At 42.1% G+C, this 27,508-nt stretch overlaps 1 protein-coding gene across 2 annotated transcripts; it reads right to left on the bottom strand.

Moving 5' to 3' along the window:
• pcolceb (procollagen C-endopeptidase enhancer b) lies at window positions 1-26,925 on the bottom strand. 2 transcript variants are annotated; one of them, XM_028429162.1, is made up of 9 exons: window positions 26,828-26,925; window positions 25,818-25,926; window positions 24,162-24,420; window positions 23,934-24,058; window positions 23,186-23,322; window positions 22,327-23,111; window positions 22,166-22,246; window positions 21,890-22,060; window positions 1-144 (listed from the first exon to the last, which is right to left on the bottom strand). In XM_028429162.1, exons 1-9 carry the CDS (start codon window positions 26,917-26,919, stop codon window positions 14-16), a joined length of 1,890 nt encoding a protein of 629 aa, XP_028284963.1. In that variant the 5' UTR covers window positions 26,920-26,925; the 3' UTR covers window positions 1-13. The 2 variants fall into 2 exon arrangements, with proteins under 2 accessions (XP_028284963.1, XP_028284962.1); XM_028429161.1 differs by lacking the exon at window positions 1-144 and adding an exon at window positions 21,482-21,649.
• Between the last annotated feature and the right edge of the window lie 583 nt (window positions 26,926-27,508).

Here is a 27,508-nt window from a genome sequence, read left to right on the forward strand (position 1 = left end):
TTAGGCCGTGATGTCAGCAGGACTTGCGAGCGAGGGCGGCCAGTGCTTTGGCGTGAATGGGTTTGTAGAGGAGAGTGAAGCTGGAGGGGCTGAGCTGGCCGTTGCCCTGGGCGTCCACTTTTCCCATCAACACGTAGTTCTGGCCTCGGTCTTAGATGAAGCAGTGAAGCCTCATTTAACTTTTATCTGTCTTCATTTGGCAGCATTTGTCTATCGGGGAGGCTTGAGGCTGTTATACACTTAAAGAACACAATGTAACTCCAAGTCAATCACACTTCTGTGAAATCAGCCTGTCCAGTTAGTAAGCAACACTGATTGTGGATGATTTTCAGCTGCTCTTGTGCAAATGGAACAGACAACAGGTGGAAATGAGAGGCAGTTATCAAGACAAGCCCTATAAAGGAGAGGTTCTGCAGGTGCTGACCACAGACCATTTCTCAGCTCTCATCCTTTCTGCCTGATGCTTGATCACTTTTGCATTTTGTCAGTGCTCTCACCCCTAGAGGGAGCATGAGGCAGTGTTTACAACCCACACAAGCTGCTCAGGTAGTGCAGCTCATCCAGCATAGAACATCAATGAGAGCTGTGGCAAGAAGGTTTGCTGTGTCTGCCAGCACAGTGTCCAGAACATGGAGGAGATACCAGGAGACAGACCAGTACACCAGGAGACATGGAGGGGGCCGTAGAGAAGCAACAACCCAGCAGCAGGACCGCTACCTCCTCCTTTGTGCAAGGAGGAGCAGCGCCAACATGACCTCCAGCAGGCCACTGATATGCATGATTCTGCTCAAAACAAACACAAACAGGCTCCATGAGGGTGCAGCCCTCCATGTGCGGTACCCTGACTGCCATTAGGTACCAGGATGAGACCTCAGACCCATTGTGAGACCATATATTGGTGCAGTGGGCCCTGGGTTCCTTCTGATGCATGACAATGGTAGGCCTCGTGTGGCTAAAGTGTGTCAGCAGTTCCTGCATGATGAAGGCATTGATGCTATGGACTGGCCTGCCCATTCCCCAGACCTGAATCCAATCCAGCACGTCTGGGACATCATGTCTCCATCCACCAAAGCCACGCTGCACCACAGACTGTCCAGGAGTTGACTGATGCTTTAATCCAGGTCTGGGAGGAGATCCCTCAGGAGAGCATCTGCCGCCTCATCAGGAACATGTCCAGGCGTTGTAAGGAGGTCATACAGCCACGTGGAGGCCACACACTCTACTGAGCCTCAGTCTGACTTGTCTTGAGGAACTTCCACTCAAGCTGGATCAGCCTGTAATGTGATTTTCCACTTTTATTTTAAGTAAGGTTCCAAATCCAGACCCCCATGGGTTAATATATTTCATTTACATTGATCATTTTTATGTTGGTTTGTTCTCAACGTATTCCACTATGTAATGAATGAAGATTTTCAACTGGAATATTTCATTCATTTAGATCTAGGAGGTGTTATTTTGGTGTACCCTGTATTTTTTTTGAGCAGTGTATTTGACAGTTAATGTACTTAAAGAGTCTTTATATGAATTTGAAGCAGACACACTTGCTGGGATATTTTCATTTTGTCACATGGTTGATACAAGTAGGGACAGTATCATTTCACCGAGAGGTGAGGATCCATATGAGCATATCCCAAAAACAGCTGTACGCAACTTTAAGACTGCTTATTAGGACTGATCTCATAGAAAATCACATTGTGTGGGGTAATATTATTTTATCATTTTACCACACCAAAATTATACTTATACACAGACCCATGTATGCAACATTTCTTTCTTTTTTCCAGTTTTTGTGTGTAAAAAATTTCAAAAAAGAAAAGTACAAGAACATTTTACGAGAAAAAGACAGAAATAAAAAAGTTTATATTATTTTTGTCTTTCTCTTGTAAATTCTTATATTTTTCTTTTTATAAATCAGATAAATATTTTTTTCATATTTTTTTGGCATAGACCTTTTAATTAACTTCAGTTCAAAAGTAGTAAAAAAATAATTTCCCCCCATTTTAACAAAATGTATGTAAAATTAAGGTCAATTTGCTCACATATAGTCAAAGTTATGGCCAAATTAAACAGAAAAATTGCTCTCAGAGGACAACAATGTCCCGAACAGTGCATAAGGGTTAATAAAATCAGAATCAGAATCAGAATTATTTGATTTATCCCTGAGGGGAAATTCTTGAACAATTCAAAAATAACAATCACAAGTTGGCATTTTCTTTTAAATTAATTTAATTCTTTAGATGACAAGATGCAACATCTCAAGTTACAAAATGTCATCTTATTGTTAAATGGATTACTTTACTCAGTATTGTATTTCAGTATGTTTAGTGAAGCAGATTGCAGCACTCTTATTAGAGCTGATGAGGTCATTAGATTAAAAACAGATCATTACTTCACTGTGTAGGGGGGTGTTACGGTCCCCAAGGTCCGTATGGGAGAGAGAGTGACATTCGCCCTGAGTCTCTGTGTGTGTGTGGGAGTTTATTCTATGAATAGGACGGACTTGGTATGCAGATTGCCACAACTCCAGAACTTCTTCAGGAGTGGCTCGTTGAAAAGCCCGCACCAATGAGGATTCTTCTCTCCTGGACGGGATGGCGTGAAAGACCTGCGCCGACTGCAATTCATTGGGAGACTGTGAGAAAGTACAACTCTGTGTGGCTTCCGTTCTCCCCGCGTTACAATTCGTATTGTAGCGTCCGTGTGCCTTGAGTTAGAGAGTTTTCTCTGTGTTAACAAACTTTCAACGACTGTGTGTTTAAATTAGTTTTTTCTGTCGTTGTTAGTTTTTGTGTGCTGTTCCTCCCGTGTGTGTGAGAGTTTCGCTCCGTTTGAGTAGATTTGATTTTGAGTTATTTATCTGATTCTACTGTAGTAGTAGTAGTGACTTTTGATTTCTATTTGTACAACATTGTTTTGTTAATCCCCAGCAGGGTTCCTGCTTGTATTTTATTTTTTTCCTAATTATTGTTCTCTTTTATTTAGGTTTGTTGAAAACCTGCAGGTATCATTTGTAGTTTGAACCAACGGCAGCAGTAAAGAAATAGACATTTGAGTTTAGCCTTCCATTGCTTTATTTTTATCTTTATCCTTATGTTTAGGTCCTTCCTCAACTCAGAGAGGTCGGGACGTAACAGGGGGGCCGAGCCAATTCATGGCTCAACATGTAAACATTGCATCCATCTTTTGGAAAGTTTCCACAGAGGTAGAAAATGCACAGCTGAGATAAAATACATTGTTTAAACTCATCCGACATTAGGAATGAATCTGCTGGGGGCTGCCCAAAAGTGCAACTCATGCTAAAACAGATGTGTTTTAAAGCCTTATTAACAGCATCAGCAGCACGTTTTAGGGCGTCTACACGTTGTCATCGGGGTCAGGGCGGCCACGCAGGCAGAGGCAGCCGATTACCAGGGACAAACCGAGCAGGATGTAGACCAGCGTGGTGGTCCAAAAGGCATACAGGTAGAGCATCTTGTTGCAGTAGGTACTTATATCTGTTGTGTTTTTGTTGTAGTTGGGCTCATAAATGGAGTAGATCCACCAGCTTCCTGAAATAAACATGTATTGAAGGCTGTGTATTTAATTATAAACTGCCACAGGTGGACATCTAGTACCTCATACATGGCACTACAGTCTGTGATCCAGAGGGAACACTAATGTTTACATATGTTATTTGTCTGAAGTGGTTTTAAATAAAAAAGAGCCACCCTCTAGTGGCCATATGAGCATCTGTAGGTTAGTGCACTTCCACAACAACTCAGCACAGGGAGGTTGGTGCTTTACTGTAAACAACACATGAACCCACTCAAAGGGCTGAAACTCAACAGAGAACCTCTAATAAAAGCTAATTACAAAATGTCAAACAAGAGGCTATCATGTATAATGAATGTAATGGCCAACATGGAGGACGAGGAGCACTTCTTATTTTATCAGGATGCCATGTCGTACATTAGCATCACTTGTCCTGATGTCCAAGCTTTGTTGTTTTTTGTAGAGTATCATACTCTTTTTTTTGGACAACTAATTTAACTGTGTGTGTGACACCTAGGTGTTAATATTTAAACACACTGGACCTGTGGTTTGCCTGTGAACCACAACTGTGGTTGTTACAATTGGCCTCTCACCTGTGATAAACCAACAGATGAAGGCGGCTGACGTCAGGTAACTGCAGACTTGTCGCAGCGTGGTGTTGCCATCAATGGGTTCATGGTCAGGTGAATCGCAGATAATCACTGCTAGCACCAGTTCAAAAACTCCCACAAACATCAGGTAGATGGGGATATAGCGCTGCCGTGGGCATTCATCCAGGTATACTGCCCCTGGTGGGTGACAAGGCAATGACAATGTGTGACTTTATAAAGTTCACAATGCACATACATTGATTAAAGTGGGACTTACCAATTAGTAATTGAAAAATGGTCATGATACTGATAACTATCCTGAAAGATGCTGCAAAAAAGATAATAAAAAAAGATAATAATAAGTGCAGAATTACACAGATACACCACTGTAAATGACCCCGAGGTCACTGGACCTCACCTAGGCTTGATGTTGAGAGTTGAAGAGTGCTGTGGATGCGTTGGATAAATGCATTGTTTGACATGATGACTCAGCTGGACTTTAACCTGCAGATGAAGACACATATTTTTATCACACAGACCAAGATAAAATCAAACTCTTTTGATGATGGATCAACCACAGAGAATATTTCTCTCTCTCAAATGTCCATGTTTGCTGCTTTTCCATGTTAATTTCATGTTAATTTCTTTGGGTTTTTCTTTCATATTAATGCTATGAAATACTTCTATCACTAAGATATTTACAACATCTAGCTGCTGTATTTAGTGTCACAAAAGCAACTTGACAAAACCTGCAAGAATCTGATGTGGAGATGCAGACATCCAGAAATGACAGAAGCTGCCACCACTCTGGAGTTAGGCTTCAAACTGACAGATATATTACCATGATCTGCACCCTAACCTGTTGTTTTTAATGCTTAATGCTTAACAAGTAGGCGCCATGTTGGAGACACCACCCCTCTTCTACAGCCTCCTAATTCAAGATTGAAAGCGTTTACTGTCATATGTACTGAAGGAAACACCTTCCCAGTTACAAAGAAAGTCTTTCTTTACTAGTCTCAGTAAATACAAAAATAAGAAAAAAGAAAAAGAACAGAAATTATCTATACAATTAAAAAATGTTACATTATTGTGCAAAGAATGGCAAAATCATTTGTGCAAACAGGTGCAACTGCATGAGCTAGTTCACCTTTTAAGTGTTGCCAGCATTAGCATAATATAAATTGGTCCCTCGGTCAGGATGACGCCAGTCAAACGGCTCTCGGGGTAACTGGCAAAACATGCTAAGCTAATCTTGATGACAGCTAGCTCACTCATCCGATAAAAACCTGTTATCTCCCAACTCTGGATTTATTAGTTTTGAACACTAAACGTTCCAAAGCTAGCTATTAGCGTGACTCCACAACAATTTTCACTGTTGTACGGAAGCGCTGAACTGCCACAGTAGAAAAAAAAAATGTAATCACTATCTCGTTATAACGTCAAATGCTATCACGTTATAACGACATATTATCTCGTTATATCGTAAAACCTTATCTCGTTATAACGTGATATTATCTCGTTATAACGAGAAGGAAGGTGAAGGTGATGCAGTTTGTACCCATCGAGCCTTCTGTGTCCTTCCAGCTGATCGATGAGAAATGAAGCTACCTCCAGAGGGTCGGTCTCATTCTTTCTTCTGAACAGTCCCATGCATTTTAAAAACCTTCTGAGTGTCCGCATACTGATCACAGTATCGTCCACTGTGCGCAGTAAGGACAGAATCTCCCCATGGCTTAATCCAAGCATGAAATAGAACTTAATTAAATCTTGTAAATGTGTCATTTTCCGATGTGAGCAGCAAACCGGTTAGGTTAGGCTACTTATAAACAGTTCATTTTTTATTACAGCAATAAAATGTATCTCGTTATAACGAGATAATATCGCGTTATAACGAGATAGCGTCTTATCACGTTATAACGAGATACGCTTTGACGTTATAACGAGATAATATGTCGTTATAACGAGATAATATGTCGTTATAATGTGATAGCATTTGACGTTATAACGAGATAGTGATAATTTTTTTTTCTACTGTGGCAGTTCAGCGCTTCCGTACTGTTGTCCTTTCTCTTAATGTGTAGAGTTTTTCGTTTATCCCTCTCCAGGTGTTGGCAGAGCAGGAATGTCACCACAGTAACAACACTTTAATGATCAATCCTCAGCTTCAGTTAAATCTACATCACCTGAATTAAAGCCGGCCTCTCCTTTTATTTTGAAAGTTTGACCAATGTACCAGCTGCTCCGCGCGTCCCCGCTGTCCAATAATACGTCCTGTTTTAAAACTCACTTACCTTAAAGTGTGAGTCCTGGGGCCGTATTCACAAAAGATTCGTAGAATCCACGCTTATCTTAGCCTAAAGAAATCTTCGTAAGGACTCCTAGCTTAAAGTGATTTAAGAAAATTCTCCGAGTGACTCTTACTCTCACTAATCTTAGTGAAGAGGTGTTTTTGACCCCGTTGCTAAGGGTGACACGTTTTATGAGATGTGATTGACAGAATCATAGACATATATACGTACACATGGACAGAACAACATGAGAACACGTTCCTATAATGTTGAACGTTGAATGTTGAAGACTATAAATGAATGACAGCTTGATGAGGCGACACGTGACGTCCGTTGCCGTGGAAACCATATGGTTTATACCAGTAGTCTTCTTCAAAACTTTGCAGATATAAATACTATTGTATTCTAATATTATCTAAATACTATACATCATAATATTAATATGTTTACCGTCGTGATTACTACCAATATGAAGTGCCATTCAAATATGAATACACAACTACTTAGAAAACAATATGAACAAACGTGCACCAGGCAAAAGATTGACACGGATAAATATGTATAAGATTTTGGAGATGAAGTATACATTAAAGGAGGAAACCAAGAAGAAAAATAAACGTTTATTTAGGTGAAATCGCTTAGTAAAATGCATGCGTTGTCGTAGAAAAAAACAACTTTTATCTTATGCAGTCTTTCCATTTAGATCGTCATTTAAAAACAGAGAACGTGCACTCTTTAGCTAACGATCGTAAAGAATCATGTTTTCCATGTAGCCCGGCTGAGGAAGCGGCCTCAAAGCAGCAGATAGTTCGTGTAATAATCCGCCCCTCATTCATTTCTGTTGGCGCTCATGTCCACATGTATTAAAAACCCTACGGAAATGCCCCGCATTGACTTTGTATGGAGACAGTTTTCCGTGGTGCCTGCACGTAATTTCACTACTTTTCGTGTCGGTGCCACGTAATTCAGTGTTAACAATCCGTGTGTATGTCACGTATTTCTGTGAGATCAGGTTGCCAAGCAACGCTGCTGATACATTAGGAACGTGTTCTCATGTTGTTCTGTCCATGTGTACGTATATATATGTATGGTTCTGTCATAAAACGTGTCACCCTTAGCAACGGGGTCAAACACACCTCTTCACTAAGATCAAACTTTTAGTCTGCTCCCTCCTCAGAGTCACTCGGAGAATTTTCTTAAATCACTTTAAGCTAGGAGTCCTTACGAAGATTTCTTTAGGCTAAGATAAGAGTGGATTCTAAGAATCTCTGTGAATACGGCCCCAGGACTCACACTTTAAGGTAAGTGAGTTTTAAAACAGGACGTATTATCGGACAGCGGGGACGCGCAGAGCAGCTGGTACATTGGTCAAACTTTCAAAATAAAAGGAGAGGCCGGCTTTAATTCAGGCGATGTAGATTTAACTGAAGCTGAGGATTGATCATTAAAGTGTTGTTACTGTGGTGACATTCCTGCTCTGCCAACACCTGGAGAGGGATAAACGAAAAACTCTACAATCTGGCCTTCTTGGACTGCACAGTACATATTGAGGAGGACAGGAGCCTCAATGTGGAAGTGTACAGGAAACCCACACACACGGACCAGTACCTGTTGTTTGATTCACACCACCCACTGGAACACAAACTGGGAGTCATCAGGACCCTGCAGCACAGAGCACAAACTGTACCAACCAGCTCAGAGGGGAAGAAGAAGGAGCAACACCACATCAGGAAGGCCCTGCAAACATGTGGCTACCCAAAGTGGGCACTTACCAAAGCCACAAAAACAAGACCCCCCAACAACAAGAAGAAGGACAACACCAGACGGAGAAAGAACATCTCCATTCCATATGTGTCAGGAGTATCAGAGAAACTCTGCAGGATCTTCAACAACCATGACATCCCGGTCCATTTCAAACCAATGACAACACTGAGACAGAAACTGGTTCACCCGAAGGACAAGATTCCCAGGTAGAAACACAGCAATGTGATATATGCAGTCCAGTGCAGTGAGGAATGCTCTGATCTGTACATTGGAGAAACTAAACAACCACTCCACAGAAGAATGGCTCAGCACAGGAGAGCCACCTCCTCAGGACAAGACTCAGCTGTTCACCTCCACCTCAGAGACAAAGGACACTCCTTTGAGGACAACAATGTTCACATTTTAGACAGGGAGGAAAGGTGGTTTGAAAGAGGAGTCAAGGAAGCCATCTATGTTAAGCTGGAAAAACCTTCCCTTAACAGAGGTGGTGGCCTCAGACATTATCTTTCTACCACATACAATGCAGTGATCCCATCCATTCCCAGGAAGTTTGCACATACTCACAGCAAGAACAAAGGGCTGTCAACCTCCGTTAGACCGTTAATCAGTCGTTGGACACACTTGGCACAGGCAGCCAGTAATTATGGAAACATTTAGTGCTATTGTGTTTTTTAAGTTTTACCCAGTCCCACCCACTGAGGTCTGTAACCACATATAAACCATGTTTCCCCACCAAACAGTTAGAACTGATGAAGCTGCTTGGATGAGCAGCGAAACGTCTTCAAGAAAACTCTACAAGTCCAGACGCCTTGCTTCAATCTTCTCTACGTATGATGACCTGGATGACTGAGAATCTTCATCAACACGAAAAACTCTACACATTAAGAGAAAGGACAACAGTGAAAATTGTTGTGGAGTCACGCTAATAGCTAGCTTTGGAAGGTTTAGTGTTCAAAACTAATAAATCCAGAGTTGGGAGATAACAGGTTTTTATCGGATGAGTAAGCTAGCTGTCATCAAGATTAGCTTAGCATGTTTTTTGCCGGTTACCCAGAGACACGTAGGCGATTGGTTGACGTCATCCTGACCACGTGACCGATGCTGGCAACACTTAAAGTTCAACTAGCTCATGCAGTTGAACCTGTTTGCACAAATAGCTGTTTTGCACACTCACATTTGCACAATAATGTACATAGAGATTTTCTTTGAGGCTGTAGAAGAGGGGTGGTGTCTCCAACCTGGCACCAACTTGTTAAGCATTAAGCATTAAAAACAACAGGTTAGGGTGCAGATCATGGTAATATATCTGTCAGTTTGAAGCCTAACTCCAGAGTGGTGGCAGCTTCTGTCATTTCTGGATGTCTGCATCTCCACATCAGATTCTTGGTTTTGTCAAGTTGCTTTTGTGACACTAAATATAGCAGCTAGATGTTGTAAATATCTTAGTGATAGAAGTATTTCATAGCATTAATGCGAAAGAAAAACCCAAAGAAATTAACATGAAATTAACATGAAAAGGCAGCAAACATGGACATTTGAGAGAGAGAGAGAAATATTTGACAAAGTCTCTGTGGTTGATCCATCATGAAAAGAGTTTGATTTTATCTTGGTCTGTGTGATAAAAATATGTGTCTTCATCTGCAGGTTAAAGTCCAGCTGAGTCATCATGTCAAACAATGCATTTATCCAACGCATCCACAGCACTCTTCAACGCATACCATCAATCGTAGGTGAGGTCCAGTGACCTCGGGGTCATTTACAGTGGTGTATCTGTGTAATTCTGCACTTATTATCTTTTTTTATTATCTTTTTTGCAGCATCTTTCAGGATAGTTATCAGTATCATGACCATTTTTCAATTAGCAATGGGTAAGTCCCACTTTAATCAATGTATGTGCATTGTGAACTTTATAAAGTCACACATTGTCAATGCCTTGTTACCCACCAGGGGCAGTATACCTGGATGAATGTCCAGGGCAGCGCTATATCCCCATCTACCTGATGTTGATGGGAGTTTTTGGACTGGTGCTAGCAGTGTTTATCTGCGATTCACCTGACCATGAGCCCATTGATGGCAACACCACGCTGAGACGAGTCTGTACTTACCTGACGTCAGGCTTCTGCTCCTGTTGGTTTATCGCAGGTGAGAGGCCAATTGTAGCAACTTTGCAAACACAGTTGTGGTTCACAGGCAAACCACAGGTCCAGTGTGTTTAAATATTAACACCTAGGTGTCACACACACAGTTAAATAAGTTGTCCAAATAAACAGAGTATGATACTCTACAAAAAACAACAAAGCTTGGACATCAGGACAAGTGATGCTAATGTACGACATGGCATCCTGATAAAATAAGAAGTGCTCCTCGTCCTCCATGTTGGCCATTACATTCATTATACATGATAGCCTCTTGTTTGACATTTTGTAATTAGCTTTTATTAGAGGTTCTCTGTTGAGTTTCAGCCCTTTGAGTGGGTTCATGTGTTGTTTACTGTAAAGCACCAACCTCCCTGTGCTGAGTTGCTGTGGAAGTGCATAAACCTACAGATGCTCATATGGCCACTAGAGGGTGGCTCTTTTTTATTTAAAACCACTTCAGACAAATAATATATGTAAACATTAGTGTTCCCTCTGGATCACAGACTGTAGTGCCATGTATGAGGTACTAGATGTCCACCTGTGGCAGTTTATAATTAAATACACAGCCTTCAATACATGTTTATTTCAGGAAGCTGGTGGATCTACTCCATTTATGAGCCCAACTACAACAAAAACACAACAGATATAAGTACCTACTGCAACATGACGCTCTACCTGTTTGCCTTCTGGACCACCACGCTGACCTACTTCCTGCTCGGTTTGTCCCTGGTAATCGGCTGCATCTGCCTGTGTGGCCACGCTGACCCTGATGACAACATGTAGACGCCCTAAAACGTGCTGCTGATGCTTTTAATAAGGCCCTAAAACACATCTGTTTTAGCATGAGTTGCACTTTTGGGCAGCCCCCAGCAGATTCATTCCTGATGTCGGATGAGTTTAAACACTGTATTTTGTCTTGTTTGTTTACATGAATTGGCTTGTGACTTGTGATTGTTATTTTTGAATTGTTCTCAGAAGCTAACTGTATTTTCATTTGGTTAGTGTAGCAACCTATAGTTAGCATTAGCTTGGTAGATTTCAGTTGCTATGGTAACCATGTTAGCATGGCTGTATCAGTTCTTATAGTATGCATGTATTTTTCTGCTACTAAAAGACTTAAAATGTTTTTACTCCATTGTTGAACCAAAATTTAAAATAAAATGCTACAGAACTGTAGAAGAATGTAAATACAGAGTGGGGTGCATACATTCGAATGGAGGGCACTGCTGAATATTTACAACATCAGGATGGTGAATGGTGGACTGAATGAAAATATGGTTCCCAGCTGTGACTGTGTGGTGCTCTGGAGACTTTTTAATTAGTCAACAGAGGAGTTGCCACAGTAGTTCAGTGTTGTAAAATGTCACCATATTGCTTATAATCATGCAGAGCAGGAGACCGTCACTGAATTGATGTGTTATTCTCGTGCACATAAACAATGCAGTAACGTCAACAGGTCACTAGATGTCCCTCTAATTCCTTATACAGTCTCCCAGGACTTGTGAGCGAGGGCGGCCAGTGCTTTGACTTTGCTTTGGCGTGAATGGGTTTGTAGAGGAGAGTGAAGCTGGAGTGGCTGAAGCTGGCTGTTGCTCTGGGCGTCCACTTTTCCCATCAACACGTAGTTCTGGCCTCGGTCTTAGATGAAGCAGCAAAGCCTCATTCAACTTTTATCTGTCTTTGTTTGGCAGCAATTGTCTATCAGGGAGGCTTGAGGCTGTTATACACTTAAAGAACACAATTTAAGATAAAATTAGATAAAACTTTATTAATCCCGAAGGAAATTCTTGTGCCAGAGGTAAGTTACATTAAATGCAGTTAATTACAGAGTATAAGAGTATAAGTGTCACTATAACCCAATTTAGAGTATGCAGTATGAGCACAATATATGATACATGGATACAAATATGGAGATATAAGGTGTAAGTAAACATAAATATAGACCACTGGAGGGAATGACAGTGATGCCTGACATGATTATCTAGCTTTTCTCCCTACAGAAAGGGGAGGAGTTATACAGTCTAATTGCCACTGGCAGAAAGGACCTCCTGTGGCGTTCTGTGCTGCTCCTCGGTAGTCTCAGTCTACCACTGAATGTGCTCCTGTAGGACAGCAGTGTGTCATGCAGGGGGTGAGACGTGTTGTTACGAATACTAAGGAGTTTCCTCAGTATCCTCCTCTCCGTCACCTCCACCACAGACTCTAGCTCCACTCCCAGTACCGAGCCAGCCTTCCTAATGAGCTTGTTGAGTCTGTTGGTGTCGGCCGCCTTCATCCTGCTGCCCCAGCACACTACAGCGTAGAAGATGACACTGGAGACCACCGAGTGGTAAAACATCTGCAGCATGGTCTGGCAGACGTTAAAGGATTTGAGTCTCCTTAGGACAGACAGGCGACTGTCTGTCCTTCTTGTATATTGCCTCTGCGTTTGTGGACCAGTCCAGTTTGTGGTCAATGTGGACACCCAGGTATTTGTAGCTGTCCACAATGTCCACGTTGGTACCTTTGATGCTGACCGGGTCTGGAAGTGTCTGGTTTGGGAGTGTCTGGTGCTTCCCTCGAACACAAAGACACCTATGTTAGAATGCTGTTTATAGATTACAGCTCAGCATTTAACACTGTCATTCCCAGCACACTGGCTGAAAAGCTCTTCACTCTTGGACTGACATCCCCCCTCTGCCGCTGGGTCTAGGACTTCCTCACAGACAGACCCCAGACTGTCAGAGTTGGTGCCAGAATATCAGCCACAAAGACTGTGAGCATAGGAACCCCCCAAGGCTGCGTGCTAAGTCCACTGCTGTACACCCTCTTCACCTACGACTGCGTCCCCTCCCAGAGTAACACGTCCATCATCAAGTTTGCTGACGACACAACAGTCATCAGGCTGATCACTGGAGGAGATGAGGCAGCCTACAGGCAAGAGGTGGCTCAGCTGGTGTCCTGGTGCCAGGAAAATAATCTCTCCTTAAACTCTGAGAAGACTAAGGAGATGATTATTGACCTTGTTGACCCATCAACAAGGCCCAGGTAGAGAGGGTGAAAACCTTCAAACTCCTCGGCACCCACATCAGTGAGGATCTCACCTGGGCTCACAACACACAGCAGATCATCAAGAAGGCTCAACAGAGACTCTTCTTTCTCAGGAAGCTGAGGAAATTTGGATTACCCTCCAAACTCCTCAGCAACTTCTAGAGATGTACAGTGGAGAGCGTCCTGACAAACTCCATCACAGTCTGGTATGGGAACTGCACCGTTCAGGACAGGAAGGCTCTCCAGCGTGTCATTAAAACGGCTCAGTTCATCTGTGGAGCAGCCTTCCCACCTCTACAGGATATCTATAATGCCCGGGTCACAAAGAGGGCCCACAATATCATCAAAGACCGCACTCACCCACAGCACTCACTGTTCACACTCCTGCCGTCAGGCAGACGCTTCAGGAGCATGAAAGCAAGGACAACCAGACTAAAAAACAGTTTCTATCCACAGGCCATCAGGCTACTGAACCACTGACTGAACATTTATTTATATTGTAACATCATTTCCACAATGCAAAATGTTTTTGCATGTACAATCTCTTAAAATATTTGCACATTCTAAACGTCCTACCTCTGTACATAGAACTGCACATTCTGTACATAGAACTGCACATTCTGTGAATAGAACTGCACATTTTGCTTATTTTATTTTATTTTTCCTATTGTTTATTCGTATTTTTATTTATTCTTATACCTAAGTCTACTGTTTATTTTTTTTTATCTTAATTTAGTTGTGTATAAAGTCATATGAAGGGAACTCGCAAAGTAAGAATTTCATTGCTCAGTGTAACTGTAAAGTGCTGTGCATTTGACAATAAACTTCTTGAATCTTGAATCTTGAATCCTGAAGTCCACCACCAGCTCTTTTGTCTTTGTGACATTCAGCTGCAGGTGGTTTTGTCCGCACCAATGTAACTCCAAGTCAATCACACTTCTGTGAAATCAGGCTGTCCAGTTAAGAAGCAACGCTGATTGTGGATGATTTTCAGCTGCTGTTGTGCAAATGGAACAGACAACAGGTGGGAATGAGAGGCAGCTATCAAGACAAGCCCTATAAAGAAGTGGTTCTGCAGGTGCTGACCACCGACCATTTCTCTGCTCTCATCCTTTCTGCCTGATGTTTGATCACTTGTGCATTTTGTCAGTGCTCTCAGCCCTAGAGGTAGCATGAGGCTGTGTCTACAACCCACACAAGTTGCTCAGGTAGTGCAGCTCATCCAGGATCCAGGAGTAAGGTTCCAAATCCAGACCTCCATGGGTTAATAATTTTCATTTAAATTAGGGATGCAAATTATCGATTAATCCATTAATCAATAGTTGAATGACCTTATCGATCGATTAATGATTAATTGATAAGCAGCGATTTTTCCCTCAGTTTCACTAAGATTAAAAGCTAAATATTGTTTACTAAGTAAAAAATTGCATGTCATATTCCTTAATGAGTGATTTGCTGCACCGTTGGGGATACAGTACAGACAATTACATTTATGTAGGCTAGTATAACAAAATCAATTGTGAATAGAAGTTAAATAAAATATCTAGGCTCCTTTAACATGAAAATAAGTTGTTCACTGGCTCGGCTGTTGCATGTTAAACATAAGGAACATAAAATAAATCCTGAATAGAAAGCTGAACAAAATATTATCTTTCATTAACCTAGTGGGCTATTTACAAGTTAAAAAAAATCGGCAGGGTGTATAATCTCCTTTAATCTGAGAAAGGTGACAGTAAATTCACAAGGCCTCCTTTAGAACAGTTACCTGTCCTGAGACATATGCATTACTGTCTGATGTGTTGTCGCTCCTCACACAGCTCTCTGTCCACTGGTTCGCACCAGTGATCAAATTCTTATGGACAATTAATCTAAAGTCGATTAACTTCCTAATTTACATTGATCATTTTTATGTTGTTTTGTTCTCAAAGTATTCCACTATGTAATGAATGAAGATTTTCAACTGGAATATTTCATTCATTTAGATCTAGGAGGTGTTATTTTGGTGTTCCCTTTATTTTTTTGAGCAGTGTATTTGAAAGTTAATGTACTTAAAGAGTCTTTATATGAATTTGAAGCAGACACACTTGCTGGGATATTTTCATTTTGTCACATGGTTGACACGAGTAGGGACAGTATCATTTCACCGAGAGGTGAGGATCCATATGAGCATATCCCAAAAATAGCTGTATGCAACTTTAAGACTGCTTATTAGGACTGATCTCATAGAAAATCACATTGTGTGGGGTAATATTATTTTATCATTTTACCATACCAAAATTATACTTATACACAGACCCATGTATGCAACATTTCTTTCTTTTTTCATGAGAAAAAGACAGAAATAAAAAAGTTTATATTTCTTTCTTTCTCTTGTAACTTGATACGTCTGCACTGTAAGATGAGGGTAGAGCGCTGCACATACACAGGGATCTGCTTGCACAGGTGATGGCTGTGTACATGAAGCATAACGACATATTCCCTTAAAGCCTAATGGATTATTTTCAGGATTTTTTTCAGCCATTCAACTAGCAAAACGTTCATCTCACAGAGGACATTCTGGGTCAACTTCAAGTTTTTTTCAAAAAATTATAATTTTTCAAATATTAAGCAATTTCAGTGTCATTTTTAACATGGGAGTCTATGAGAGAGCCCTTCAATGAGGGTAATCTGCCAAATGTACCTCTTCCTACAAATTTCAAGCTACAGACTCTATTTTAGTCTTAAAACGCTCATGAGATGCTGCTCTATCGAACTTGTATTCAGAATTTTCCGCATTTCCGCGTGCCAGGCTCTCAAAGTTGGAGTGGTTTTTGAGGTCTCCTCTGAGTTTAACATTAGTGTGTACTGCGTGGAATGATCAAAGGTAGAGTGGATGATGTCATCACTCAGTGGAGAGAGGCTGAGGAGATGCCTAAAAAAATCTGTCTAACTTGCACTCAGGCCTGCACCTTCCATCTAACTGGGATCATCAGTTTGAAGGAACACTCGTTAGCTTTCCGACAGTGTCACTCTTTAAACTGAACACCAAACCGTTTTGCCCGTACAGCCAGCTGTTCGGGGAGAGTGCCGGTCATTCTTCCATTAAGACATTATGTAAAACCAAAAACAGAGAAGCAGAGCAGCCATATTTTCTAATTCGCCGCCATCTCCACATCTTTGACATCATAGACATAAAAATACTGTGTTGTAGAGCAACTTCTTGTGATTCTCATGGTGTCCATATTTTTTGTCTGAAGGCTTCGGTTTAGACAAAACCAGAAGTTTGTTTCAATTACATTGAAAATACATTAGGAGGGGGACAGAGAGAGTTGATAGAGAGTTGGTAAACATTCAGGTTGTCATGGATACAGGCAGGCAGCCAGGGCTGTTACCGTGGTGACAGGCTGACACACAAGAAGCATACAAAGCAGCCATATTTGTAGTCTTTATCAGACTTTAAGCATTGTATCTGTCATATTGATCATCCTTCGGCTGTATAGTACTTTTCACACAGCCTGTGCTTCTTATAATCTTATGGTATTATTCCAGCCTCAGACCTTTCAGATGGTATATTCACAGGCTGTTCTTTAAGGTCAGTGACTTCATACTGTTTTTCTTCTTTTTCCTTTTTATTCTTCCGTACATTTTTTGGTGCAGCGTATCTTCAGCATATATTGACCGATTTCAGCCATTCAACTATCAAAATGTTCATTTCACAGAGGACATTCTGGGTGGTTTTTGAGGTCTTCTCTGCTGTTACCATGGTGACAGGCTGACACACAGAGGCATACAAAGCTCTGAATTGCTCTGATTGCTAATCCAGCAATTCAGAGCAATCCTTCACATCAAAGCAATGCTTCAGCTGCAGCAATCAAACTTGCATTTTCTTCAGGAAATGCCCTTATCTAGTTCTAAGAATGCTGTTTCACTCTTAATGGAAACAATCTTTGTGCATACGGCCTCTGTCACTGTCCTCAAAGCTGCTTATATATTAGGAACGTATTCTCATGTTGTTCTGTCCATGTGTATGTATATATGTCTATGGTTCTGTCAACCAATCACATCTCAGAAAACAATGTGTCACCCTTAGCAACGGGGTCAAACACACCTCTTCACTAAGATCAAAGTTGTAGTCTGCTCCTTCCTCAGAATCACTCTGAGAATTTTCTTAAATCACTTTAAGCTAGGAGTCCTTACGAAGATTTTTTAGGCTAAGATAAGAGTGGATTCTAAGAATCTTTTGTGAATACGGCCCCAGGACTCACACTTTAAGGTAAGTGAGTTTTAAAACAGGACGTATTATTGGACAGCGGGGGCGCGCAGAGCAGCTGGTACATTGGTCAAACTTTCAAAATAAAAGGAGAGGCCGGCTTTAATTCAGGTGATGTAGATTTAACTGAAGCTGAGGATTGATCATTAAAGTGCTCCAGAGTTTGGAGATAACAGGTTTACATCAGACCAGTGAGCTAGCTGTCATCAAGATTAGCTTAGCATTTTTTTGCCGGTTACCCTGAGAGCCATTTGACTGGCATCATCCTGACCATGTGACCAATTTATATGCTAATGCTGGCAACACTTGAACTAGCTCATGCAGTTGCACCTGTTTGCACAAATGGCTGTTTTGCCATTTTTTGCACAATATGTACATAGAGATAATTTCTGTTCTTATTCTTTTTTCTTATTTTTGTATTTACTGAGGCAGCTTTCATTGAGACTAGTAAAAAAGACTTTCATTGTAAATGGGAAGGTGTTTCCTTCAGTACATATGACAGTAAACGCTTTGAATCTTGAATTAGGAGGCTGTAGAAGAGGGGTGGTGTCTCCAACCTGGCGCCCACTGTTGGGATTAAGCATTAAAAACAACAGGTTAGGGTGCAGATCATGGTAATATATCTGTCAGTTTGAAGCCTAACTCCAGAGTGGTGGCAGCTTCTGTCATTTCTGGATGTCTGCATCTCCACATCAGATTCTTGCAGGTTTTGTCAAGTTGCTTTTGTGACACTAAATACAGCAGCTAGATGTTGTAAATATCTTAGTGATAGAAGTATTTCATAGCATTAATGTTAAAGAAAAACCCAAAGAAATTAAATTATTAACATGGATTTGAGAGAGAAAAATGATTTCTGTCTGATAAAAATATGTGTCTTCACCTGCAGGTTAAAGTCCAGTCATCATGTCAAACAATGGATCTAACCAAAACCTCCACATCACTTCTCCACCTTCACGACCAATCCTAGGTGAGGTCCAGTGACCTCAGGGTCATTTACAGTAGTGTATCTGTGAAATTCTGCACTTATTATATTTTTTTATTATCTTTTTTGCAGCATATTTCAAGATACTTATCTGTGCCATGCCCATCATTCAATTTGCAATGGGTAAGTCACACTTTAATCAATGTATGTGCATTGTGAACTTTATAAAGTCACACATTGTCATTGCCTTGTCTCCCACCAGGGGCATCATACCTGGATGAATGTCCACGGCAGCACTATATCCCCATCTACCTGATTGTGGCGGGAGTTTTTGGACTGGTGCTAGCAGTGCTTATTTGCTGGCCACCTTTCCGTGAGCCCAGTGATGGCAGCACCCCTCTAAGCCAATTCTGCACTTCCCTGACGTCAACTTTCTTCTTCTGTTGGTTTATCACAGGTGAGAGTCCAATTGTAGCAACTTTGCAAACACAGTTGTGGTTCACAGGCAAACCACAGGTCCAGTGTGTTTAAATATTAACACCAAGGTGTCACACACACAGTTAAATTAGTTGTCCAAATAAACAGAGTATGATACTCTACAAAAAACAACAAAGCTTGGACATCAGGACAAGTGATGCTAATGTACGACATGGCATCCTGCTAAAATAAGAAGTGCTCCTCGTCCTCCATGTTGGCCATTACATTCATTATATATGATGTCTGACATTTTGTAATTAGCTTTTATTAGAGGTTCTCTGTTGAGTTTCAGCCCTTTGAGTGGGTTCATGTGTTGTTTACTGTAAAGCAGCGGTCCCCAACCTTTTTTGCACCACGGACCGGTATCATGTAAAACAATACTTTCACGGACCGGCACAGAAAAAAAAGTGCATAAAGAGACAACTTACTCTTATGCTTAATTAGTGGGAGCCTTTGAGCTTTCTCAGCAATGAGGCGGTCCCATCTAGGGATAATGGGAGACATGACACCCGAAGTGTGTTTCTTATGTCCAGTCCACTCCGTAATTTTGTTTTGGCCGTCATTAATTGCTTCAGTCGTTCTTGTTCATGTTTTCTTCCATGGCTTGTCTTTTAATGCAGGGTGCTCGGTCTCGCAGTTTTGAAGGCTTCGTTGCCTCATTTGCGAGTCTGTCGCCACATATCACTCAGAGCGGACTTGGTGTGTGAGAATCACCTGTTGCAATAAATCCGTATTTTAAATAGGACTCCTGATATAGTCTTTTAAATGCGGGTTTCTTTTTCTTTGAAGGGGTAGGCTCCTCTTCTTCTGTCTCCTCGTTAGGCCTTTTCCCCTTTCCGAAGAAGCTCTCCAAAGACGTTTGTTTTTTGTTTATTTTTGCTGCTTGTGGGCTTAATTTTGGGGTGCCGTATCCCGTGACCGAGACAAGCGTCTGGGCAGGTGCTTAAAGGCACAGGCAGATGAATCTGATCGATTTATAAATGAAACAGCTTTCAGACTCAGATAATGAATAATATATGTTTTGCTCAGTCTTTCTGTGCGGCCCGGTACCAAATGACCCACGGACCGGTACCGGTCCCCGGCCCGGTGGTTGGGGACCACTGCTGTAAAGCACCAACCTCCCTGTGCTGAGTTATTGTGGAAGTGCATAAACCTACAGATGCTCATATGGCCACTAGAGGGTGGCTCCAAAAAGTCAGTCAGTCACCAAAATGTTCACTAATTACTAGGGATCTCCCGATCCGATCATGTGATCGGAAATCGCGATTATGTGATTTCAGACTCGATCGGAATTGGACGTTACCTCCTGAACAGGAGGCGGATATATATTTATTAGGGCTGTCTAAGTTACCGCCTTCTGTGCAGGGTAGCTCTGCGTCTTGTAGTGTAGGAGTATGACAGTTGCCTTTGGTACGAGAGGTCCTGGGGGTCGAGACCTTGATGAGCTGCCGCTTGTGTGAAATGTCCTAGCTTGGGAAGGCTGAAGCGATTAAAGTTGGCGGCAATGAGTCGCAGGCAGATGAGAGTCCCTCAGGCCTTGGATATAATACAACTGCAAGAGTCGCCCCCTCCTGGCCATTAAAAGAATACAAATTTAAGGAGCTTAGGCTTTTTTGGACATATAATGCAATGTAAACATTGGATGTTTAAGGTGTTCCCTCTGGATCACAGACTGTAGTGCCATGTATGAGGTACTAGATGTCCACCTGTGGCAGTTTATAATTAAATACACAGCCTTCAATACATGTTTATTTCAGGAAACTGGTGGATCTACTCCATTTATGAGCCCAACTACAACAAGAACACTACAGATGTGAGTGCCTACTGCAACAAGACGCTCTACCTGTTTGCCTTCTGGACCACCACGCTGGTCTACATCCTGCTCGGTTTGTCCCTGGTAATCAGCTGCGTGGCCCTCCTCTACCTCTTCCTGCGTGGAAGAGTCAGAGCCCGCGTTGAACCAGATGTCAACGTGTAGACGCCCTGTATCAGTTCTTATAGTATGTATGTAGTTTACTGCTACCAGGAAACTCTCACTAAATCGATGTGTTAAATCAAATAATTCTTGTGCACATAAACAATGCAGTAATGTCAACAGGTCACTAGATGTCCCCCTAATTCTTCATACAGGCTTTGGGGACTGTTCACCTGTAGGTATAGCAGAGTTCTCAGTGTTTTCTGAGGTGTGAGTGTTACCTGATTGCCACACCTGTCTCTGATTCCTGTTTATTTTACTTGTTGACCGCTATGTGAGTCTAGTTGTAGGTTTTTAAAACCTCCTCTGTAGAATAATGGATAGGAGATGCTACATTTACCCCAAAACTGTGTTTATTATGCAGCATTAAACACAGAAATATTACATAATCAACAATATAATTTACATACAAAATACAAAATGGAATACTTAATGTTGTGTATATTTAAAATGTTATAACTGATTTTCACAACCTTATTCTATGACGTTAAGAAAAAACTTGATGGATATTGCTGATAATATTTTCACACTTTGAATTTGATTTGGCTGTGATGTCAGCAGGACTTGCGAGCAAGGGCGGCCAGTGCTTTGGCGTGAATGGGTTTGTAGAGGAGAGTGAAGCTGGAGGGGCTGAGCTGGCCAATGCCCTGGGCGTCCACTTTTCCCATCAACACATAGTTCTGGCCTGGAATAATCAGGAAAGAATATCAGAATATGTCAAATAGAAAATCTGTTTCATTTGTACAGAAGGAGTTCTTGAGAAACAGCTTCGGTTAAACGTGAAAGGACAATCTTCAATCCCATTCTTTCTCTAGCAATGTGATTGAAACTCTCTGGTTCTCATAAAAGCCATATAACTATGCTCTCTCTCTCAAGAGATGTAGTTGCTCTGTATGTGTATGAGATGTAGACCAGGTCAAAGTACCTTTGCTTAGCCCGGGGCATCTCTTGCAGGTGGAGGTTAGCGCGACTGTCATAATGGGTCCTGATTTGGTGATGTTGAGGTGTCCTGGCTTGTAGGCCTTAATCAGGGACAGCTCAATTATGGCTGAGCCCCTTGGTCCGGGGCTCAGATCTGTGACCCTACCAGTGATCACTGAAAAAGCAGACAAAATATATGTAAGAGGAGTAAAATTCACTATTGTGTTTAAGTTGAAATTCATGCTAGGACAACTAAGTTCAGACCTTCATTGTGGCTTACCAAAGTCATGAGGGCAGAAGCTGGTTTGGAGAGTTCCTGTCCTCTTACAGGGTTGTGTACATAGCGGGTTCAGCAGTAAAGCTGCAGAAAACACACACAGAAAACAACTTCCTCATACAGGTCCTTACCAAAATACATGCAACCCATTTAATTCCACTCACGTTTCTTGATCACAGTGGGCTTCTTAGTCACTGTGTTTCTTGGTCCTGGTTTGGGAGATGGTTTTGGCTTCAACTTAGGTTTGGCTGTTGGTTTGACTCCAGTCTTTGTGGTCGGCTTCACAGGTTTGATGCTTGGTTTTATGGTGGGCTTGGTCTTTAGTGTAGGTTTACGTGTGGGTTTTGGCTTGATGCTCGGTTTAAGTATTGGTTTAATGATCTTTGGTTTGGGTGTAGGTTTCACGCCAGGTTTAGTTGTGGGCTTTTTCACAGGTAGCTTAGGTGTGGGCTTTGCTTGTTTGGGTGTAGATGTAGGCTTGACTGCAGGTTTGGCAGTGGGCTTAAGTAGAGGAGGTTTCTTTACTAGTGGTGTCCTTCCAGATGGCTTTCTGGGTGGTTTCGGAGTGGGTTTAGAAACAAGACCTGGCCTAGGTCTGAGAGGCGGTTTGGGAGTTGGTTTGGATGCTGGTTTGCGGGTTGGTTTAGACGTTGGTTTGGGAGTGGGCTTGGTCGTTGGTTTGGGAGTGGGCTTTGATGTTGGTTTGGGAGTGGGTTTGGATGTTGGTTTGGGAGTGGGTTTGGATGTTGGTTTGGTGGGTTTGGTGGGTCTCACAACTGTTAACCGTGGCGAGGTGGTGGGCTGTGGTCCAAAGATAAAGTCGCCTCCGGCAGTGGGTGTACGGGAGCCACGGGGCACACTGTTGTAGTGCGCCATAAATCCATCTGAGGTCACGCTGAGGTCGGACACAAACTGAACAAGGAGCTCGTTCCCGTTTGTCACTATGGTTCTGTGGAGGAATTGGACATGTGAGCGAGTAGAGAATCTTTATTGAAGTTCAACAAAAGTTAACAGTAGTCTCACCCTGGTGGTCTATCTCCGCAGAATTTACCAATCCTCCTTGAGTCATCTGTCTCTCCACCATTGAACAACGCCACATAGTCGTAGCGACAGTACGTATCAGGCTCCAAATCCAGCTTCTCAAACTTCACCTCTATCACCTGAAATGAAGGTTCATGACAGAGAATGAAGCTGGCAGGGTCAGCCATGTGGAGGCGCTGCTGGTGGAGTTCTAAAATACAGAGGGGCATTTACTCCCTCTCTTGCCCTTGCTTCCTTAAGTCTGATCTCTTGGCACACATGAACACGCCTGCGGGTGCTCAATGAAGTCTTTCATTTGAACTTGTCATAAGGCCGCCGTCACCACACACACACACACACACACACACACACACATACACCCTGCATTAGTGAACATTTCCTTGTGATGGGCCCCTTCACCACTAGTTTCATTCCTCCTTCATTCCCAACACACTTTATGTAACATTTTTGACACGTTTGTTTCCATGCAAAACATTTTTTAAGGTTTTTTTTGCCACACCTGATGGATGTCTGTGAACATGGCACTTGGAAAATTGATGCTAATTAGCCTAGCTGGATAATTTTTCTCTGTAAAGGGAAGTCCAGTTGTCCCCTGAGAGCATGCTTACTCAGGCATGTTCATCCTCAACTTCTACCACCTTCACCTGTGTTAATTAGCTCATTAGTGCTAATTTTGTGAATTACTTTAGTTTTCGTCTGCTTATTTAAGGTAGAAAACGATGAAGTTTACGTTGCTCGGCTCTACAGAGATGTGCCAGGAGCAGCTGATGCCTGCTGGGTAATTAGAGTTTGGCCAATTGGGCGTCTTGACCGAACCCTGTGCTTTAGTCATCCTCCCTCCACAGAACTGGTTCTCTGTCGGAAGAAAAACAAAACCAAAACAGCATTTGAGTGAATTCTTGACATCCTCCTACACCAGCTTGTTTAGCTTCGTGTCTACAGGATTACATGTCCGCACCTTCTACATGCGGCTTCCCTGCATGGAAGGAGGCCAAGAAGCCTCTTCCTCCGGTGGCATCGTCCGAGATCATCTCCAGCATCATGGTGTTGGAGGTGGAGATGAGAGCGCCCGGCCTGAATGTCCCACAGAAACGACCCAGCTTCTGCACCAGACGGGAGTGACCGTTGTAGACGTCGAGGTAGTCAAAGCGACAGGTGGGGTCCGCCTCCATGTCGAAGAGGCGGAAAGAGAGCATGACCACATGACTCTCTGGGACCTGGGGGTAAAAATCATGCTTTGTGTCAATAAAATGATACACAAACATATTATATATGTATATATTGAGCCATAAAAAAAAATCTCATTTTTGTATAACAGCTGATTTTTGTCATTAAAAAGTAATCTCTAACTTTTACTATTTACCTGCTGTTCTACACTGACAAATGACATATTATGCGTATAAAACCAATAATATCAGTCCAGTGTTTCTGTTTATGTATTTTTTTTAATATTTTATCTTCCATTGTAAATAAATGATGTTTTAGTTATGTCATCTTTCTGGTCTGCCTCATCAGTGGGAGTGAAAACAGGTGAGCATCATCAACTGAGCGGCTGCGACCGGGCGCTGCCACTCTGTGGAGGAGAAGGTAAACCCGCTCTGCAGTCAGTCACATAGAGTTAGGTTAAATTCATGTGTGGCCAAACATAAAGTTACTTTTGCTGGCATAAAGTAAAAAAGATGTAGATAAAATGTTTTGTACTCATTTTGTGTGTTCCTTGAACACTTTGTAACAGCCCTCCTCCCCCTGTGGTTACCTGAGGAGATGGTACGTTCCAATTCAGGCTGAAGAGATAAAAGCCTGTTTCAAAGCAGGAGTAGGTTTGATGGCAGTTTGGTTTGTGGTTGTTTGGTTTTTTGATGTTATTGTTGTTTGGGGTGGGTTTTTTTTATATACTTCCTCTAGACGAGATGTTTTCCTTGTTCAAAGGGTGACCTGTATGTGGGGAAGTTTTAAGGAAAATGATATTCTGTTCGGTAAAATTGAAACAAAGTCACTTCAAAACCCCAAAGATAGAACTGACAAAACTAAACTTTGCTTTGTTTGCCTAATTTTGAAGCTCTGGGGGCATTTTAAATGGCAATAAACGAAGGTTCCTCTGCTGGACTCGACAATTTCTCCAAAATGGAGACTTTAACTTTGGTCTGTGCTTATTAGCCAAAGCCTGCGGGTTTGTTTACATCTCATTGTCCATTCTTGAGAACCTGATGTTTTTGGAAAATCTCATTATTCATGATTAGGTTACCTTAGCTGTGTTTACATGGATGTAAATGATATAAATGTTTTTTTTCATGTTCTTTTCTGGTTTAAAAAGGCAACACTATGTGGCATCTAGAGCTAATTATTTAACCCTTTATGACAACAGACAATACATAAAGATGGCCGAATTCTCAGAGGCCAAATTATTATTTATATTATTTCTAACCGACTGTAAATATGTTCATTTTGTAACATTTTTGATATGGGCTTCTATGGGGATTGACTCACTTTTGGAGCCACCCTCAAGTGGCTGCCTGATGAACTGCAGTTTTGGGGCCAATGAGTGCATTTTGACTCTAAATCTATATGACAGGACTTTAAATTTTAAGCACCACAAATGATTGGTAGGACTCACTGTGATGTACCAGATGCATTTACTGTTGGGTTTATACGGACTAGGGAAACCTTCACTGGCCACGATTCCGGAGTCAACGACCAAGTGGCCTCCACAGGGAAAAACTGGCCTGAAAGAGAAAGGGGAAAAAGAAACCCTGTAGAATGTAGTTTGCCTATGCAGCCATACTGAGAGTATTGAAGCAAACACCCTGCGCACACACACACACAAGTTTACATACACGCTGCAAACCACAGCGGCACAGTCTGCCTCTGTTCTCCGAGGCCGGGGAGGTTCTCGCTCTTTCATAGAAACCTGGTCAAAGCTGTCGATGTACAGTATGTGCTGCTGTGGAGCGCTCTCCACAAGAAAGCTGTCAGTGCTTTAATTTGGCGTACAACCGCTGCTCACACATGGGAGTTTGGTGACACCCTTTTACACAAAAACACACTTCAAAGCAGCGTCAGCTTCAACTTTTAATTAGGTTCATTTGGCATCTGGATCGAGCTGGATTTTGCCTCTGTGTGGCACAATGAATCATCTTTATCATTATGTTGCTGTGTCTATTGCGGTACTGTAAAGGGCCACATTTGGAGTCCCCTCCCTTTCTGACCCCTCTGGAGCTTAAAGCAGCCCACAGGCATTTGTTTGTCTCATGTTCAATTTACACCCTGTGTGTGTGTGTGTGTGTGTGGAAGTCTGTGCAAGCAGCAGTTCATATATGATCCGTTTTTCCACAAAAACACGAGCCACTCTTGCACCTTTGCCCACTTTAATCACTACATCGATGGCAGCATGCTGTTATTTCATGTCCGCCTGCCTGTCTGCGTGTTTATGGGATGCCAACCACATCTTCCTAACAGTGCAACCTTCTATTTCTGCTTTAATCATAATACTGCAACCAGGAGAGGACACGCACACAGACACACACAGAAATGTGGGGTGGAAAATGCCACATATGCACATGCAAAAAACAAAGCAGACCCACAAAAGAAGACAGCTTAATATAAAAAAAATAAATCACACCTTACCTTAAGTTAGTGAGGTCAGTCTGGTTCTGAGCGTCCGTCCATCCACATGTCAAAATGACAAGAAGGCACACAGTCCACACCCTGTCCTCCATCCCTGCTGTCCTCAAAGACGTTAGAGGAGGAGGAGGAGGAGAAGAAGCAGGAGGAGGAAGGCGTGGGGAAATGTAAGGGTCGAAAGGGGAGGGAAGAGAGGAGGATGAAGAGGAGGAGGAGGGAGGTGGAAGTGATGAAGGAGAAGAAAGGAAAAGGTGGATGAATGAAGGACAGAGGGTTGTTTGACGCAGGCGAAGAGGGAAAACAACATTCATTACGCTGACTCAGGGCCAAACATAACGAGTGTACAGTGTGCTTGTTATGTTGTTGATTAGAAGGTGGAGTAATGCAATATGGAGAACATGTTTCTGCAGGTGGCTGCTGACAGAGTACCTGTGTTGCGTGTGTGTGTGTGTAAATGACCGTTTGACTGCAAAAGCTGGGTTTTTGTCCACAAGTCTGGTCCACGATAAAACCTTTAACATGTTCATAAATTTAAATTGGCTCAAGGGCGCCCTCTGTTGGTGCATATATGTTCATAAAGATCTCAGAAACGGGTTCGTGTTTTACCCTTTTATTGGTCTAAATAATGTCATAATGAAGAAATGCTAGCTAGTTACCCTCTGAGCTCAAGTGACTAGTGATTAA

Source organism: Parambassis ranga, chromosome 18, assembly GCF_900634625.1.
Source record: "Parambassis ranga chromosome 18, fParRan2.1, whole genome shotgun sequence".
NCBI classification, from domain to species: domain Eukaryota; kingdom Metazoa; phylum Chordata; class Actinopteri; family Ambassidae; genus Parambassis; species Parambassis ranga.

What these genes read in the sequence shown, in the direction of transcription:
- pcolceb (XM_028429162.1), bottom strand. Translation starts at nt 26,919, where the DNA reads ATGGAGGACAGGGTGTGGACTGTGTGCCTTCTTGTCATTTTGACATGT. An exon ending in AATGCATCTGGTACATCACA is followed by an intron (nt 24,421 to 25,817) that starts GTGAGTCCTACC and finishes TTTTACCCCCAG; the next exon opens with GTCCCAGAGAGTCATGTGGT. An exon ending in GCCCACTGTGATCAAGAAAC is followed by an intron (nt 22,247 to 22,326) that starts GTGAGTGGAATT and finishes TGTTTTCTGCAG; the next exon opens with CTTTACTGCTGAACCCGCTA.